Source organism: Lontra canadensis, unplaced genomic scaffold, assembly GCF_010015895.1.
Source record: "Lontra canadensis isolate GAN:19392208 unplaced genomic scaffold, GSC_riverotter_1.0 scaffold9, whole genome shotgun sequence".
Classification (NCBI taxonomy): domain Eukaryota; kingdom Metazoa; phylum Chordata; class Mammalia; order Carnivora; family Mustelidae; genus Lontra; species Lontra canadensis.
The window spans coordinates 36,439,386-36,459,913 of NW_022631003.1; the positions used below are offsets into that span (position 1 = coordinate 36,439,386).

The 20,528-nt window shown below is 38.0% G+C and overlaps 1 protein-coding gene across 2 annotated transcripts in view; it reads right to left on the reverse strand.

The window, feature by feature from the left end:
- Positions 1–20,528, reverse strand: part of AMN1 (antagonist of mitotic exit network 1 homolog) — a 47,856-nt gene that overhangs the window by 14,648 nt on the left and 12,680 nt on the right. For both annotated transcript variants that reach the window (XM_032855315.1, XM_032855314.1), the window contains exons 2-5: positions 16,932–17,064; positions 13,223–13,367; positions 11,153–11,370; positions 4,452–4,508 (exon numbers count right to left, since the gene is read on the reverse strand). In XM_032855315.1, the coding sequence (XP_032711206.1) occupies positions 4,452–4,508; positions 11,153–11,370; positions 13,223–13,367; positions 16,932–17,048 (537 nt within the window). In that variant the 5' untranslated portion in view covers positions 17,049–17,064. The remainder of the gene's footprint in view (positions 1–4,451; positions 4,509–11,152; positions 11,371–13,222; positions 13,368–16,931; positions 17,065–20,528) is intronic.

Genomic DNA, 20,528 nt, shown 5'->3' on the forward strand with positions numbered 1-20,528 from the left:
TTAGAACATGGTTACTTTGAAGGAGGAAAGGGAGAATAAATGTGCGGGGAGCTTTACATGTAAATATAATTTTTAACGAGGAACTCAAATAAGTCCAGAAAATGTTAAAATTTAAGCAGCTGGTCCACAGGTTTATGTTATATTACTTTCTGTTCTTTTTCATATGTTAGAGATATTATATATCCCTCATTTGATGGTCTAATTTGGAATCCTTCTGTACTGGCAATGGGAATGTAAAATGGTACAGCCACTGTGATAACAGTTCCTTAAAAAATTAAACATAGCATTACCATATAATCCAGCTATTTCACTTCTAGGTATATATCCAAAGAATTGAAATCAGGAACTGGAACAGACTTTTGTATACCTATGCTCATAGCAGCAGTATTCATGATAATAAAAGGGTAGAAACAAATATTGAAAGATGAATGGATAAACAAAATGTTTATATATATACATACAGACACATAAGCATGTACATATAAACATACTTATATATGAATACAACATATATATACACAATGAAATATTATACAGCTATAAAAGGAATGACATTTTTTAAAAAGATTTTATTTACTTATTTGAAAGAGAAAGAGAGAATTCAAGCTGGGGAGAGGGGTAGGGGGAGAGGAAGACTCCCCATTGAGCAAGGAGCCTGACACAGGACTCTATCCCAGGACCCTGAGACCATGACCTGAGCTAAAGGCAGACACTTAACCAACTGAGCCACCCAGGCACCCCAGGAATGAAATTCTGATACATGCAGTGACACAGATAAACCATGAAAACATTATGCTAAGTGACATTAAGTCAGAAAAAGACAAATGTATGATCCATTTGATGAGGGAACGGGAGGCTGACTGAGGACAAACCAAAAGCTGGCACCTTGCACCCCCTCTCCACCCGCTCCCCTTGGTAATATGCGTAGCATTCTTCAGGCACCCCTGACCGCCATAAATGAGAAACAAATAGTTAACTTGCAGAGATCACAATCCTGCTAGACAGGAATCGCCCAACTATCTTGATGTTATTGGCTTGCCAAAAGACAACAGTGATCAAGCCACAGGAGACCTCCGGTATCCAGCACCTTGTAGGCCCTCTTTAGCATATGAAAGCTCCATTGAAACCTCCCTTTCCCTCACCTTCCCCCAACCCAGTTTACATAGCCTGCCATCCCTCACAACCCGGGGCAGCTGCATCTTCATCTGCCCACGGGTCCTGTCCCCATGCTTTAATAAACCACCTTTTGCACCAGAGATGTCTTAAGAATTCTTTCTTAGCCGTCGGCTCCGAACCTCACCCCACTGAACCTGACCTAGGTTCTAGGACTTCATTACATTTATATGAGTTATCTAGAATAGGCAAATTCATAGAGACAGAAAGTAGAACAGGAAAAAAAAAGAAGGAAAGAAAGCAGAACAGAAGTAGCTAAAGGCTGAGGGGAAGGGAAAATGCAGAGATATTCTTTCATGGGTAACGAATTTCAGGGTAGGATGAGGAAAAGTTCTGGAGAGGATTATGGCTATGGCTGCACAACAATGTGAATGTACTTAATTCCACTGAATTGTACACAAAATTGGTTAAAGTGGTAAGTTCTGTGTTATGCATACAGGACCATAATAAAAGACATTTTAAGAATTCTGGAAGTAAGATTTATCTAATAGTTGACATATATATTTATGGCATTAATATTTTTTCCTCCTGAAAAGTTGATATGAATTTGGTTATACATAGTATAATCAATCTATCTCACAAATAAAGGAAACCTGAGTATATTGAAAACTCATAAAAACTGAGGAAAAAAGCATCTTGTTATAAATTGGCAAACATGTCCTATGATATAAATTGACAAAGGCTACAGACAAATACAATTTGAGAACAGATGGAAGGAATAGTGTTGAACATTTAAAATATATTAAGGCATAAAAAAAGATTCAATGCCACAAACTGGGGTCTTGGCAAAACTGTAAATTCACAACATAACCTCCATGGGAACCAATTTTACAATATGAATTTAGGACCATTAAAATAGCCATACCTATTGATCCACTTGTTCTGTTTTTTGGAGTTTATTACAGCAATGGGAGAAAAAAGAATAAATCCCAACATATGATTATTTCTAATGGCTAAAAACTGAAAATAATCTGAATTACCAACAACCACAAAAAGGAAAGAATGATGCATCCTATGAACAGATTTTGTTCTCTGATGTACCAATGCCTAGAATATAGCAGGTACTTAATAAATCTTTGTTGAACAAATGAAATTCTATAGGCAAATAAGCTTCTAACCATGAAGATTATAGAAACGTATAAAATGACTATCATATAAAGTTAATGTGATAACATTTACTGAAGGACTATCATGTGCCTGGAACTGCAATAAAACATGGGGATAAAATTATGATAAAATGATGAACAAAATGGTCTATATCCACTGGGAACTCAGATCAAAAGTAATTTCAGAAATAATCATACCATTCAATAAATGTTATAACATGTTCATGTGTTTACCAATCTTTAGGAGAGGTCCTTAGACTTTTTTTTATTATTATTAAGTAAACTCTACCCCCAACATGGGGCTTAAACTCATAACCCCAAGATCAAGAGTTGCATGTACTACTGACTGAGCCAGCTGGGTGTCCTGAGGTGCTTAGACTTTTAATTGAATTTATTTTCCAGTTATAAATAATTAAGCAACATTGATAATATAATTGTCAGGAACAGATCATATGAAAAGCAAGAGATTAAAACAGAGCATGTGATAAAACAAAGGACTACACATTGTCCAGAAAAGTCAGTAAAAAGATGAAAAATTTTGTATTTCAATTTGATTCAGAAATTGTGGTAACAAAAATACTAGATGCTATGAGACAAAGGTTAAAGTATATTTACTCTGTTTAAGGAAGAAATTAAGTCTAATAAAGTTTAGAGAGATTTCCATTGAAATGTTTTGGCACTTACAGAAATAAGATTTGGAAAATTGAAAAAATAAAAATACAATGATATGGCACTATAATCGCCAGCACTTATTGGTAACTGAATCTTTTTCTAAGTCTGCTTAGGTTGGTGCTCCTAATTTTATAATGCTGAAGTAAATATGTTGGTGTGTTTCCTATCACTGCATGACAACTAATTTCCTGGTGGTTTTATTAGGGAAAGATAAACTATGTTAACTGTTTGGGAACTTTATTAAAAATGATGATTATAAGATAATGTTACTATAAGAATTAAATAACCTAATGAATATAAAGCAATAGTAAGTTTGGAGGCTGGAATATAGTTAGTGCCTAACCAATGTTAGTATTTCAAACAGTAAACATTATGGCAGAGTTTATTGCCCCTACAGTAGGGATGCAAATTGGAATTTGGAACTTGGTATAAGAAAATATGGTAATTTCTTAATCAAAATACTTGTAAAAATATATATGCTATATAGACATACACATGCACACACATAAATGCATGCAGGATGTAGATATAAAAGGATAAAAAATTGTCTCTGGGCAATAACCCAAAGATAGAACCCAAGAGAACTTAAGAGGAAAAAGGTTTTCCTCCCCAACAGCCACTCTTGGGTTCTATCTTTGGGAGCCCTTGAATGAAAATGACAAAAGCAAGAGAAAAGGCAAGTTTGGTCACACATGAGCTCACAAAGAAAGCTCAAAGCTCAAAGAAATGGCTACAATATAGAGTTTATAGGTCAGCTTAATAGGAAAAGGGAGGGGGAGAAAGGACAATTAGAGAAAAAAAGAAGACTTTTAGGGAAAACAAAGTGGGCCTTGAGAGAGTAAATGGGAGGTGTGATAGTTTTTTGACAATTTTATTTTATGTCATCTCTCATCTGATTCCTCCAATGCTAGGAGAGATCTTCCCCAGGATGGGGTAGTCTTCCTTGAAGGGGGTTTGATGGTAGCTGAATCTTTTGGAAAGCTCTGGTTTTAGGAAGATGTAGGGAGAGCATTTTAAACAAAGCTTCTATTTTACATCTGTTGATTCTTAAACATCTTTAACTCAAAATAATTTTTATGTGACAGGTATATCCTGGATCCCTCCACGTATATTAAGAAAATAGGATGGCAAACCACTAAATAGTCCTGGTAATGAAAATTCTAAAGAATATCACGTTACAGTGATGAACTTTCATAATCATCACTATAATAAGACTATCCTTCAATGTGTTAGAAGCTAAAACTTCTGTAAAATGGGAACTTTCACTGGACATAAAATGGGTTTTTATTTAGAGCATGCTTTACCTCCTAACTTTACCAGTTTTTCCTCACTCTGGAAATAAAGAGTTAGAGGAAAAACCAAACCAAACCAAACCCAAAAAACGTCATGGAAACATCTATTGATAATAAGGCACTGGTTGCTCTCTTCATTCAAAAAGCAATTTCTGAGGATAATATAAAAATTTATTTTGCATCAAATTTATAGATATCTTAAAATTACCTCTAATTTCTTGGCACAAGATCCGTTAACAAGTGCAACCACACCATCGTCAGATACCTAAGCAAAGAATACAAGCAACATGGTAAATAAACGGGAAAGATGAAAGTAAAATTTTCTAAATATTATTAATCATTTATATATAGTCTTGTTGCCTCCCATTGTAAGGGCCTATTTAACCAAAGCGATTTCATCTTGGTTAAACAGTGATTTTGTTGTTATGCAGTAAAACTTAAACTGACCCTGTCCCCCAACCCCCCCAGGGGAACTTACTTAAAAACAAGTCTGGGAAACCAGTAAAATATGGCCGACCAGTCCCTGATAACAGAGCCCAAATACAAGGGTGGGTCAGGTCAGGAGGAGATAACAGAGCCTGAATGCAGGGATGAGTCAGGCCAGGAGGAGACATCCAATCAGTGGAGTGCGCACACTGTCTCCCTAGCTACCAAGGAGTGTGGGCCCCGCCTTTTGGGCACCAATTCTGACCAAGGTGATAGGCTAGTTCAAATAGCTACTATGGGGTGAATTGTAATTCAATTGGCCACCCGTGTGTGACTTAGCACGACTGTGCAGCTTTCTCTGTGTGTTGCAATCTCACTGGCCACCTGTGTGTGGCCAGGCTCAACCACATGGCCTTTGCTCTATAAAAGTTAGTCTGTGAGGCTGGGAGTCCTTGCTCTCTCTGAAAGAAGAGGCCCCAAATGGTTGGTTTGATTCTCGATGCTTGGTGCGAAATAAATCTTTGCTTGACCTTCACTTTGTATCAGTCTCACTCCTTTGATCATGGACCTTAACATATGGGGGCTCGACCGGGATCAAACGATGAGAACTGAGCCAGCATCAGAATTTCTGGGAAAAGCCTCTGGAGTTAAGATCTCGAGATATTATTCTGTGAGATCCAGTCTGTCTGTCTGGTTGCAGAACTCCAGGGTATACCCACCAGGGAGAAGCTGGACGCAGCATTGCTCCCCAGGGCTGGAGTGGATGCGGGGATGCCCCATCCCTCTTCTGGTAGATCACCAGGGGTTCGAGTCCCCCTAGGCGGTCAGGGGACTGAGAAAATCCCCACCAGCAGGTGTTTGCAGGGGACCGAGAAAATCCCCACTGGCCACTGGACCTGCAGTTGTCTTTGTCTTGTCTTCTTGTTGTCTGTTGTGTTGCACGTTATGTTAGTAGAGGACCGAGAAAATCCCCACCGGCGAGTGTTTGTAGGGGACTGAGAAAATCCCCACCAGTGGCAGGTTCTGGGTAAGGGCCGCTGGGTCTGTGGTTGTCTTTTTCTTGTCTTTTTGTTGTCTGTAGTGTTGTTTGTTGTGTTTGAAGAAATGGGGCAAGCAAAGAGTAAGGGGACTCTGACTTTCATCTCTCCGTTCCTCCTAATAGATGTGGGGCTTCTCCCTTTCTCATTTCTTGTGTTAATGGTTATAACTGGAGCCAACTGTGGTTAGTCTAACTCAAGACAGAGACTTTAAGGAATATTCCCAAGCAGCTTCTGAAACTCCCTTTGTTTCAGGGAAATTCCTTGCCTTCTCTGGCCTGACATGGACTGCCTAGCCCCTTCCCCCTTGCTGGTGGGAAGGTATGGCGTCTGCTCCTCTGTTGGAGCTGATGAGCTCTAAAACTGGGAACCCTTTCTCAGCCTTCTGGCGGTGCTTTGTTCTTCTGTCTCCCTGTTCTGTTTCTGCACCAACATGGATGTGGCCTGCATAACTGGCCCTAGACCATCCTCAGTGCTTCCTGCACCATGACTCCTTCTCTCTTCACTGTTGGGCAACAAGAAGAGCACCCCCTGGACCTAACACCCACCCACTCCAGATCTTCCCAGCCGGGTCTCAGGTAAACATTGAAGTGGAGTGGGCCCAGATGGAATGTAAATCAGTATTTGAACTCAGTTAAGTTTGTTGTTTTAATTAGGATGAACATGTCTTTTGAGTTAACAGCAGTAAATGTGAAACTTCAAAGTTTACTGAGGGTTAAATAAGCTCATGTTATTTGTTGAAATCTGTTAGCAAAGAGATGACTAAAACTAATGGTCAATTGTCTGTCTCAAAGTTTTAATGGGTAATTGTTAAAATAGCTTTCAAAGTCTTTGGTGACCTGAAACTTTAAAGTTTTGCTTGGATGACAAATGGAATTAAATTTGTTGGACATCTAGGTCTTAACCAAATGGGATAAAATGCTAGATCACTGGTTGCTAGAACTAGGTTTGTGCTTTTGAAATCTGTTGGTAAACATGTTTTGTGCTTAACTGATTCATAAATTTGCCTTCTAAGAATCCTGTTGTAACAGTTCACAATTGGTTAATATTTAGTCTTCATTAGAGATTGAGATGTTTCTAAGAAAATGTAAATGCTTTTCTCTTTGCCTGCCCAAGATTGTAAATGAGATCTCTTTGACTCATAAGGCTTTTCCTTGATATGCTAAGTTACTCAGGAAGTACTACTAAACCAATGATAAACCTTGGGTTACATTTGGGTAAATGCTGTAACTACTCTAGAGGTTCTATACATTTCCTAAAGTTTTAATGTTTTGATAAAGGTCATCACTTGATATTTAACCATATCTATTCTGAGTTCTTGTCATTTGTAATTGTTTTAATTCTCTTGTAAAATGAATTCCTCCTTAAAGGAAATTCATATGGGAGACTTTCAGGACAAATACGGGACTTCAATATGTTGAAATCCTGGAAGTGAATTGGGTAAGAATTTCCAGAAGTAAGAGCTGCATTCAGACTAAACCAGAATTAATAACATGGGACTAGATGAACTGAAAGATTGTAATGTTGTGTCTCTTAATGTTTTGTTTTATTTTAAACAATTACTGGTTCTGTAATGTTTGCCCTTCCAGACTAGGGAAACTTTTTCTTAGGTTATCTGTAACTTACAGAGATGTAAAAGTATTCATTTGTAAACAAATCAAGGCATTCAACTTTTCTCTCTATCTGAACCCTCTAAAACTCAAAAGGTCTCAGCACGTATTCTTTCTTCCATGGCAATCAGTCATTTGCATAAGTTCATTAAGAATCTGTTCTCCTTATAACAGGACACCATTGGGAACACTGGTTATTTTACCAAGGCTTTGACTGGAATGTCATATTTGAAAAAGACTCAGATATGACCAGACAGCTTAAAGGAACTTTATAAAACCTGGAGCCATAAAGCCCTTTGGAACTGTTAGCCTGATACCTTGCTTACAGAGTTCCCAGCAGCCTCACCAGGTAAGTAAAGAATATCTCTTCCTGGCAGGTACAGGAACCTCAGGATACTTTGGGCATCTCAGGAAGAGGAATTCACCCAAATCTGACAGGTATAGCAGGCATGCTTGATGGCAAGTACGTGGCTTGGCTTCTGGCCTGGAGAGGCTACTAAAAGTTCAACTTAGAGATTCCTTATAAGAACTTCCAGCAAAGCAGATTCTAAAAGATCTATATGACCACTCACTGTTCTTGCTGAGCTTATATAAATAATTAGGCCAAGTTAAAACTGGACTTGTTTTTCAAATAAATTAGTCCTAATTTGGCTATCTCTGGAAATGAGGGTTATTTTAGAGAGAAAAATTATGTTTTAATAAAACAACTTTAGGGCTATTAAATTCTAGATTTGGTTGTCTTTAAATATTTATTTACCTAAGCTAGACAACTTGAGGTAAACTTCAGAGAAGTTGCACAATAGCTCGTTTAGACGATCTTGTCTTTGCCAGTCAGTCAGCCCCAGATATAAGGAGGAAACTTCAGAAAATTGAAGGATTTGAAGGGAAGAATCTGACTGAGCTAGTGGGAATAGCAGAAATAGCCACTGAGGACTATGAGTCATGCTTATAGGGGACGAAAGCTCTCTTACAGACTCTTCATGAAAAAGGATATCGGGTGTCAGCAATGAAAGCACAGCTTTGTCAGAGCCACACCACTTATTTTGGCTTTGATCTCCATGAGGGAGTGCGTTCACTGTCTGAGTCCAGGAAACAGGTGATCATCTGATACCCCCGCCCCACCATGCCCCGATAAGTGTGGGAGTTTCTTGGGACGGTGGGCCACTGCCGGCTATGGATACCGCGATTCGCGGAGATTGCCCAACCTCTCTATGAAGTGACTCAGGGAGGACTCACTATGGTAGAGTGGACAGCTGAGGCAAAAGGAGCATTTTGGGAGTTACAAACAGCCTTACTGAGTGCCCCAGCAGTGGCCATCTCAGATGTAACCAAGCCCTTCCACTTGTATGTGGATGAAAAGGCAGGGGTGGCCAAAGGAGTTTTGACTCAGACTCTGGGGCCTTGGCAAAGGCCAGTAGCCTATCTTAGCAAGAAACTAGATCCAGTAGTGGCTGGGTTCCCCCCTTGCCTCCGCATAATTGCTGCCATGGCCCTCCTGGCCAAGGATGAAAGTAAATTGACTTTGGGTCAAAATCTCATCTTGACCACCACTCACACTATGGAGGGCCTTCTCCAGACTCCACCAGACCTGGTGGATGACAAACGCCCGAGTGACGGGTTATCAGGCCCTCCTCCTCAATGAACCAGAAGTGACTTTCTGGCCCCCAGCGGTGCTAAATCCAGCCACGTTGCTGCCAGAAGAGCTGGCTGACCATCCACACAACTGGGGGAGGTCCTAACCCAGGTCGCAGGAATAAGGCCAGATCTCAGAGACACTCCCCTCCTGGATGCAGAGATGACTCTGTTCATAGACAGGAATAGCTACATGGTCGATGGAAAGAGGTGTGCAGGGGCTGTGGTGGTTTCTCCTGAGCAGGAACTCTGGATGGTGGCCCTGCCACACGGAACCTCGGCGCAAAAAAAGCAGAGCTGATTGCACTCACCAAGGCACTGCATGCAGATGGCCAGGGGTAAGACCACTAACATCTATTCGGACAGTAGGCAGGGTAGAGGTTTTCTCTGCCAAACATGAGATGGCAGGAGTGGTAGCCAAAAAGCTACCTTTGGGTTTGGGTTACCTCTTGCGATTGGGTCAGACAACAGCCCTGCATTTGTGAGTTCAGTCTCACAGGCATTGGCCAAGGCCACGGGCACTAATTGGAAACTACATTGTGCCTACCAGCCCCAGAGCTCCAGGCAAGTAGAATGAATGAACAAGACTCTTAAAGAGAACTTGACAAAGCTAATTCTGGAGACTGGCGGCAGATGGGTGGATCTCCTTCCTTTTGCCCTCCTCAGGGCACGATGTACACTCAAACAAGGTGACCCCATTTGAAATAATGTTTGGGAGCCCCCCCCCCCCCCCCCTCTGCCCTTGGTTATAAGAGGTTGCCCGAGCAGAAATGACTGATCAGTCTGTACTCTAGTCACGGAAGGCATTACAGTCTGTCTAGCCCACGCAGGGATCCGAACTGCCCATACTGAGATGGAGACAGAGGTGGAACCACGTCCTTACCAACCCAGGGACTTGGTTTGGATATGCCACCACCAAGTGGGAAACTTGGAGCCTCGCTGGAAGGGACTCTTTACTGTCATCCTGACCACCCCCATGGCAATAAAAGAAGGCATCAGGGCCTGGGTTCACACAGGTCATGTAAAATGAGCCGAGGATGAGGACGCCCCCCAGAGATGGATGCCACTGCCAATGGACCCTGCCAATCATGGACTAAAGCTAAGACTCAAAAACAATGAGTTCATTGAGTTCATTGTTGCTCCTATTGTTAAAGTATAGGTGGGAAATATAGACAATTAGGGCTTAACATACTAATTCTAGAAAAGGGGGGCTCTGCGTAGCCCTAGGAAAGGAAATCTGTTTTTGGGTAAATCACACTGGAGTCATTAAAAACAGTCTGGCAGCCATTAAAAAGAGAACATAGAACTGGTTGAAAAGTCAAGGATTTGACTAATCTCCAAAGAAAAGGGGGGAATGCAAGGGCCTATTTAGCCAGAGTGATTTCATCTTGGTTAAACAGTGATTTTGTTGTTATGCAGTAAAACTTAAACTGACCCTGTCCCCCAACCCCCCCAGGGGAACTTACTTAAAAACAAGTCTGGGAAACCAGTAAAATATGGCCGACCAGTCCCTGATAACAGAGCCCAAATACAAGGGTGGGTCAGGTCAGGAGGAGATAACAGAGCCTGAATGCAGGGATGAGTCAGGCCAGGTGGAGACATCCAATCAGTGGAGTGTGCATACTGTCTCCCTAGCTACCAAGGAGTGTGGGCCCCGCCTTTTGGGCACCTTTTGGGCGCCAATTCTGACCAAGGTGATAGGCTAGTTCAAATAGCTACTATGGGGTGAATTGTAATTCAATTGGCCACCCGTGTATGACTTAGCACGACTGTGCAGCTTTCTCTGTGTGTTGCAATCTCACTGGCCACCTGTGTGTGGCCAGGCTCAACCACATGGCCTTTGCTCTATAAAAGTTAGTCTGTGAGGCTGGGAGTCCTCGCTCTCTCTGAAAGAGGAGGCCCCGAATAGTTGGTTTGATTCTCGATGCTTGGTGCAAAATAAAGCTTTGTTTGACCTTCGCTTTGTATCAGTTTTGCTCCTTTGATCACGGACCCTAACACCATTCAGCAAACTTATGTTATAGCCACCCTTATCTTTTTCACTCTTGCTTAAAATAATTGACAGGAATGTGCCAAGTTGTATAACTATGGAAGCATGAGGTTGTCAACAATTCCAACAAAAATAAAAAAAAAATTAATGAGTCATGGAAAATCACTGGGCAAACACATACAGTCTTAATATTTCAAGTCTCTATTTCATTTACCTGAGTAGCTGAAAAATCAACACACTGCAAAAATGGGCAGTTTTCTCCTAATGCATGTAAGGACACATCAGTAATACCTAAACAGCCACCTAAATCAATGATCTTTAGCAGCCGGCAGTTGAGTGCAAGAGCAAGGACTCCTTCATCAGTGAGATTGCAGCATCTTTTCAAAGAAGCCTCATGCAGGTATGAACAAGAGGAAGCCACAGCTTTTATTCCTGAGGGAAAACAATTATGTATCAATGAGCTATACACGTGTATACATGAGAAATGCGATTGATTTTCATTTTAGCAATCACAGGTATTGATATATCCAACTGTATGTTAGCCTTTTGTGAAGTAGTCCATCTCTGAGGATATACTTATTTTCCAGTGATGCTGTCATCATTAAAACTCTCTTGGAATATTTTGAGAATTCTCTACATAGGCTGTAGTATATCATTGGGAACATCTGCAGGGAGTGGTAAGCCTTTATTGTTGACAACTAAATTTGCCTTTAGGAAATAGCCAAAAGACATTCAGAATCAAATTAGATCATTAAATAATAGATTAATCTCCTTTTTATTAAAACAAAAGTTTTAAAGTAATAAAGTTAATTTTCTTGTGGAGTCTGAAGGGAAATCAAAAGTTAAACTGCCCAAATGTCTTAGGTGATTGTTTTCATGTTTATTCTTAGGGATCATACTTCTGCCTCTCCATTCTCTCTTCCCCTTTTACATTTAAATCCAATTAAACTGATGTAAATACACCTTGGAGACTGATACATGATAATGTACAAAAATAAGAGTATTTTTTGTGAGGCATTATTTGTGTAAACATTTAAAAACTTAGGCTTCTTTGTAATATTAAGAATAGCCTAACTGGCTAACCAAGATGATCTCAAAATACAGCCAACTACTCACAAAACTTCCCAGAAACCTAGCTAGTCAAATAAGTTCCTTTTTTTTTAAAGGATTATTTATTTATTTGAGAGAGAGAGAGATTGAGAGAACTAGTGGGAGGAGGAGCAGAGGGAGAAGCAGACTCCCTGTGGAGAAGGGAGCCCAACACAGGACTCAATCCCAAGACCCTGGGACCATGGGATCATGACCTAGGCCAACACAGATGCTTAACTGACTCAGCCACCCAGGTGCCCAAGTCCCTCTTTCTGATAGTGAAGGAAAAGGTTAAAATCTTTTATTGATTTTTTTTAAAGGGTAAAAATCCTCTAATTCATGTAATAATGACACTGAAAAATGTGGTCTGACTGGCTATAAAAAAACTATGCGTTGTAAGGGATTAAAAAGTAGCATAGGGAATATAGTCAATGGTGTTGTAATAGTGTTGTATGATGACAGATGGTAGTGCCATCTTAAAAAAACCCAACCCATAAAAACAAAAAACAACCTATCATTGTACAGACTGATAGGAGAGTGCCTAGAAAATTTAATCTGATAGTGATTTAACTTTCTGTGGTAATTTTACATCAAGAAAGCCTTAACAGAGTATGAACTGGTCAATAGAAAATCAATTTCAAAGTGTTCTGAGCTCTCTTACATGGATGTCCATCCATGTTTACTTTAAATATGTTTCTCTCTCTCTCTTTTTTTTTTTAAAAAAGATTTACTTATTTATTTGAGAGAGAGTGTGAGAGAGAGCATGAAGGTTGGAGGGGGAGGGGCAGAGGGACCGGGAGAGAGAAACCTTAAGCAGAGGGCTCACTGAGCCTGGAGCTGAATGCCATGCCAGGCTCCATCCCATGATCCTGAGATCATGATCCTGAGCCAAAACCAAGAGTTGGATGCTTAACTGACTGCACCACCCAGGTGCCCCCTACTTCAAATATGTTTAAATTATAAGTAGTGACTTAGTGTATCATTTAAATTCCAGCAATGGTTGTAAGTTGGAATTCTAATTTGGATTCTTTATCTTAGCTTGAATATTTCTATTGAATAGAAATATTCTATTCTATTCTGTTGAATATTTCTATTTCTGCTTCTTTAACATCTTCATACTCACTTTTGACATATTCTAAAATTATACTAGATGGTGAATAGTAATCTATCAATTTATTCAGTGTTAATAACATACCTTTTGAAGTTATGGAAATCCTGTTTTCTTTTGAGGAACTTAAATTTAATTTCTTTAGTTTTCTGCAGTTACACAGGTGCAGGAGAGCAGTATCTGAAATATCACAGCTTCGCAGATCTAGAGTTTGGACTTCAGGGTGTAAAATCTGTAAAAAACACATGATTGCAAAAAATTAATTTTTCCTATAAATATAAAAGTTTGTTCCATATTTAGTGTTTTGGTGGTCATGACAGACAAATGGTGGATGGAAAATATAGCAAAGAATACAAAAGCCTATCTGAGTGCAGACACATACATAAAGCAGGAAAAAATACGCCCACTTTCAATTGGAGGTACAGTTTCTAATGCTGCCAAAGTCTTTACTGGGACACATGGCTTTGATGAGATAGCTGGTACAGAGTAAGGACCCACCAGATCTGAGAGATGGTGGTGGCATGTGCTTATCTTTTTCCAGTAGTTCTGACTGTTATTAGAGATCCTAGCTATGTGCCTCTGCTCAGCAGGTATGAGTATTTAGTCTCTATATACTGAACAGTTACAGGATGTGTGTATAGCTTTTCTATAACATTTATGTCCTTCATTCTTATTGGGAGTGAGTACAAACAAATCAGTATTACTGATTGTTTACTTAAGGGCAAAAAACAGCAAATTGATTTCAAAGTGTTCTGAGCTCTCTTTCTTGGCTTTTCCTTCCTTCTTTCCTTCCTCGCTCCTTCCCTCCCTCTATCCCTCCCTTCCTTCCTTCCTCCCTCCCTCCCTCCCTCTCTCCTTTCCTCCCTCCTCTCCTATGTTTCTTCCTTCCCTCCTTTAGAATGAGGGGATGGGAAGGGGCACAGGGAGAAGAGAGAATCTTAAGCAGCTGCTTTATACTTTTTTCCATAGTAGAAATACCTTTACTTTTCTGAATAAAAGTAATAAAAGTACTAATGTAAAAGAATCAGACAATATTGAAAAGTTATAAAAATGGTAAAATAACTATTTCTATTTATTGAGCACTTACCAGGAAGGATACAAAAAGTGTGCTATGTACATTATGTCATTTAATATTCTCTCTCAAAGACAGACAGACCCCTGAAAGACTTTTTATAAATCCGGGAATTGAGGCACCTGGAGCTTAAGTAGTAAAACAAAGTACATAGTCAAAAAAAAAAAAAAAAAAAAAAAAAAAAAAAAAAGCAGAGCTAGGGTTGAAAACCAGCTCTTTCTAATTCTAAAGGCCATGCTTTTATCCACTATAACTAAAATTAACCATAATACCAATACCCAGAGAAAAACATAGTATTAGTTCTGATATTTTTGAGTTAAAAAAAAACTGAAGAAAAATGGGATCAGATTATATATACTTATAAGATGAACACTTTTTACAAAAATGATTTATTGTGGTTGTGTTCTGTTCCATTCTATGCACACACCATAACATATTACATGCATTCTACACTGACAAATGCTTCGGCTGAACATTTAGGCTGATTTAGAAAGTAATATAGTATAGTGATTAAGAACATGTCTTCTGGAGGCAGTCTGCCTGAGTTTGAACCCTATGAGTGTGATCAAGCTCTGGTTTTTGTATGTGTGTGTGTGTGGCCCTCAATGTCCTCATTATTAAAATGTGGATTATATTTTGTGAGAAGTAAAGGTGCCTTGCTTATAATATATACTATACATAACTGTCAACTATTATTATAAATATTATGATAAGCATACTTGTGTGCTTTCCATATTTTCTTGGAATTAATGTCAGAAGTAAATTATAATTATATGAAGTGATGGAGATGTTAAATAATCCTACTGTGAAAATCATTTTGCAATGTATAAATGCATCAAATCATCATGTTATATTGTTTGCTTTAAACTTATACAATGTTATGTCAGTTATATCTCAATAAAAAACTCAAAAAAAAAAAAACTAGGACTAAAATTGTTGAGTCAATAGTAAGCACCTTTTTAGGACTTTTGATAGTTAATGGCAAGCTGTCCTCCTAAAAAGTTTTTGTTTTTGTTTTTTTTTAATCAATCTACACTTCAACCAATAGGAGATAAAAGTGACTATTGACCACACCACTGTCCACACTGGGTATTACTATTTTTTTAAGTCTGCCAAACTGAAAGATACTGTGATTTTTTTACTAATTAGGTTAAATTTCCTTTTATATGTTAATAGGGATTTATATATTTTCCTTCGAGTATTTCCTAATTCTTTTGTTTTAGTATTTGTTTTGATTTTTCTTATTGGTTTATAGGGATTCTTTAAATTGTCAAGATAACAAATCTGTAGAATTACATGTGTATTGCAAATATTTTTCCTACTTTATTACTTGATTTTGCTTCTTTTTTTTCTTCTAGCTATAAGGAAGTTCATATTGTTAGGTAATCAAATCCAATTTTTTTCTTCTTAGTTTCTAACTCTGGTGTCATGTTTAGAAAGGTCTCCTCCAGCCAACTATAAAAAGATTTAGGAAATATTTCAAAGAGAGCCATCCAATGATGCATGTAACTTTGTAATGGATGTTAGACCTGGCTTTTTGAATAATTTCATAAGTAGGACTTGTAAGGATGGAGAATAAGGGAGAGCACCAAATAAATTATATTTGTTTTTTTCTATGTCATTCATTCCTTAGCCCTTTTCTATTCAGGTAAAATTAGGGCTGGTTGCTTGTTTGTTTTGTTTTGTTTAGTTTAGTTTTTCAGGTAAAATTAGGTTTAAATGAATATTAAGGATTGCCATAAAACAAAAATCTAAGCTACTGCAATATAGGTTAATGGGTGAGAACAAAATACGGATGGTGGGGAAGTGAAGAAAACCACCAGTTTTCTGTAGTTTCATAATGATTATTCTGTGGACCACACACAAACTAGATACATCCACAGAACCATTAACAGTAAGAACCTGGGGATATTATTCTACCTCAATAGAGCTAAGCAGACAACAACACTAAAATGTCTATGTTCCAGTGCAAGCTAAATGAAGAAAACAAAGCATTACAGATACCTCATGTTAATGTTAAAAGAAACACTAATGGCACATCTAATTGCAATTACAATGTTACAGGGACAGTCATGTGCTGGAGTGCTATCATCAGATTCCTTTTGATCATAGACTTTGGGCAGAATGTGTAGTAAAGTCAGCAACTGGTTAGAATCAGAGTTTCTGTAGTAGACAAGCCTAGTGTAGACTAGAGTCTTGGCAGACAGTGATGATGGCTGCAAACCCATTTTACAGTTAAGAGAACTGAGGCTCAATGTCGGAAAGAGTGGCGAAGCTAGGATTTCAGATCAGGTTAGAAGGCCTTACTATACTTACTGCCTTATAGAATAGCCAATTAGCCAAGCTTAGTTGGCTATCTGGAGGGAAAAAGAAGAACCCCAATGTTTTGTTATATTTTAAAATTATTACTGAGCCTACTATATGCCATTGCTCCAAAAATCTGAAAGCACATCTAAACGGTAAAATGTAATATGCTTGCTTTGTAATTTTATATACTCTTTTTAAAAAATTTTTTTAGAAGATTTTATTTTTATTTATTTGACAGATAGAGATCACAAGCAGGCAGAGAGGCAGGCAGAGAGAGAGAGGGAAGCAGGCTCCCCTCTGAGCAGAGAGCCCAATTCGGGGCTCAATCCCAGGACCCCGGGATCATGACACCAGCTACAGGCAGAGGCTTTAATCCACTGAGCCACTCAGGTGCCCCACAATTTTACATAATCTTACCTCACTTATATTTGAATCTGTTATCTGCCCCTGGATACTCATTATTTTAATCAGTCTATCTTTTATGTTGGGAGGCAGAGGTTTAATGTCTGTGATATATCTGGAAATGTTCTTCATGAAGCACCACAGGCATCTGAAATACAAATACAGTATAGTAAATTACATGGTATTGGTACCAATTCCAAATATTTATGCTCTTCACTTGCACTCAGACCTTTCATAAACTGGGTGTACATTTGTATCAGTATTTGCAACTAAAGCTTGCTAAGATTCGAAGGTCTAGCATGAGCTCTGTTAGGCTTTGAGGTTCTTCCTTTACATTTTTTTCTCAGCATACCTCATTTACTAAAATGCATTCTAAATGACAAAAAATCACAAAATTTAATTTAATTTAAAAAAATTAAAGTAAAACTGCAAAAAAAAATGACAAATAAGTTTTTCCTTAGTCAGTATAATTCCTAAGACACAGTTACTACCTAGCCTAGACAGATTAGTAACCAACCAATATGTAATTAGTAACCAATTAAGTATTAGTAACCAAGATCAGTTACGTATTCCAAAATAAATATTGAACAAGGGCCTACTGATTGACAACTTTTATCTATCTAGCAAAGTTTTCACTATTTTTCTTAAAAATTATGTGTATAATGAAACGATGAAAGAACTACAACTCCAAAGATTACACAAAGAGTACACATCATAGAGATAACAAACTTAGTGCCAGGATTGTGTGTGTATAAAGAAGAGTTATCAGAGCAGGCAATAATCAACCACACATCCCCTATGTGGCCTGAAATTCCAACTATCTGAGAAAATCATACTTTAAACAAACAAACATAAATTTTCCTTAAATCTCTGACTATAAATACCTCCAATGATATAATTTGACATTCATTAATTTCCCTCTCCTATCCTTCCCCATTCCATTAGATTATTCCTCCCACTAATATCTAGTGTATATTATTTTTTTGTGCTTTCACACATATGCGTGTGTGCACACACACACAACACAAGCACATTTAAAGAGATGGGGGGATCACTGTTACCTAAAATGGCCTCACTGTATACTAACTTTTCTATACCCTCTTTCATTCAATAATGTCTTACAGAATTCTTCAAGGTACCAAGTATAGTTTTAGTGCTCCCTTAATGGCTATATAATATTTCACAGCATGGAGGATTTATTTAATTATTCTATTTATGAACATTCCACTGTTTCTAGGACATGTTAACATATGTTGTCAAATTGCTTTCTAGAAAGTCAGTGACACTTCATATTTCTATCAGCAGTACTAGAATATTGTATTCCTCTATATCTGTCAAGCAACAGGTTCATTTTATTTATTTTTCCATTTATTTCCATTGTCTTCATTTTCCAGTCCCACCTCCCACCACTCCAAGAATCCATTCTAATGTCTAGTGTGTACCCTTTTGTTGTACGTGTCCTTTTAACATGCTTGTTGTATGTATTTCTAATTTATATATCTGGCATTTGTCATAGATTTGTTTAGTTTTCACTCACCAGTGTTTTTAAGATCTACATACTCTTTTTAAAAAAGATTTTATTTATTTATTTGAGAGAGAGAAAGCACAAGCAGAGGGGAGAGGGAGAAGCAGGGAGCCCAACATGGGGCTCGATCCCAGGACCCTGGGATCATGACCCAAGCTGAAGGCAGATGCCCAACCCACTGAGCCACCTAGGTGCCCCTAGATCTACATACTCTTAAATACTGGAAGATCTCATGTGTGAAAAGTGGTATCTTTTATTACTTTAATTTGCATTCCTCTAATTACTAGTAAATTTTACATCTTTTTATGAACTTGTTGGCTCTTTAGATATGCTTTTCTTTAAACTGTCTATTCATATCCTTTGCCTATTTTGCTATTTTTGACTTAAACTTGAACGAGTTGTTTTTGTGGCTAAATATATGACTGAATTTGTGTTTGTTCCATAAGTATTCAGAGAATATATATTCTCAGAGAGATGTAATGTTCTAGTATATTATGTATGTCTAGAAATATCTCTCCTTATAAGTATATGTATATGCACACAAATATGTGAATATATATGGTTGTTTGATAGTATTATCTAATTCTTCAGTTATTTTTTTACTAAATTAGAAGAATTCTTTTTTTAAAAAAGATTTTATTAATTTACTTTAGGGAGAGAGTGAGAGAACATGAGCAGAGGGGAGGAGCAGAGGGGGAGGAAGAGGGAGAGAATCTCCATCAGACTCTGCACTGAGCATAGAGCCTGACAGAGGGCTTAGTCTCACAACCCTGAGATCATGACCTGAGCTGAAACCAAGAGTCAGACACTTAACTGACTGACCCACCCAGGTGCCCCTAAATTTGTAGAAATCTTAATTTATAATACTTGTATTTTGAAATCAAGTTTTACTTTCATTTACTTGAGTTTTTGCTTTTTGTACATTACTGTTTTATAATGAAAATTTCAAAAATACATAAAAATAAAATAGGATGATATAAAATCCCTGCACCATAAATCTAGAATTTTAAAATTTATTATTTATCATATTGTGTCAGATATCTTTCTTAAGACATAAAACATTTCACACTTGAGTTTAGCCAAAAGGATGAAAAGTGATGACATAAAACATTTCAGAAAAAAATAAAGCTTCCTTTGCACCTACATACGTTTCCTCTTTATCTCCTTTTGCAGAGGCAACCACTAGCATGAAGTTTTTAAAAACAGCTTGTGTCCACGATTTTATTTTTACTACTAAATTATATATGCATAAATGAGACTACTATTTTCTGTATTTGCAAAATGTAGTGTATTAAGTTTCCTACCATGGCTGAAATTGTCAATTGTCCTCGTAAGTGACAATTTTCCTTTTCATAAGACTTGGGTACTAGTTGCAAATTCATGATCATTATAGTTTCTTGGGCAATATTCCTTTTATCATTGAGTAATATCTCTATCCATATTATTTTTCACATCAGATTGTATTCAGTCCAGTTTTAAAGTTGTTCTATATTTCTTTGGCTTCTTTTGCTAACTTTCTAAGAAGGTTTTATTTATTCGAGAGAGAGAGCGCATGAGAAGGCAGAGGGAAAGCAAGAAGCAGACACCCCACTGAGCAGGAAGCCTCATGCTGGGCTCAATCCCAAAACCCTGGGAACATGACCCTACCTGAAGGCAGATGCTTAAACAACTGAGCCACCCAGGTGCCCCTCTTTTGCTGACATGTTTATAAGACTTGCGGCACCTGGGTGGCTCAGTGGTTTAAAGCCTCTGCCTTCAGCCCAGGTCATGATCCCAGGGTCCTCAGATTGAGCCCTGCATTGGGCTCTCTGCTCAGTGGGGAGCCTTCTTCCCCCTCTCTCTCTGCCTGCCTCTCTGCCTACTTGTGATCTCTGTCTGTCAAATAAAAAATTTTTAAAAATAATAAAAAATATAAAACTCATCTGCATTTTTAAAAATAGCTATAATTTGTTCATTTTAATTTTCCGTTTGCTCATGTCCATTTTCAATGCTGCATACTATTCCATTGTTTGAACACTACAATTTATCTTTTCTATTGTTGATGAACAGTTAGATGGTTTATAATTTACTATTATGAATAATAGTCA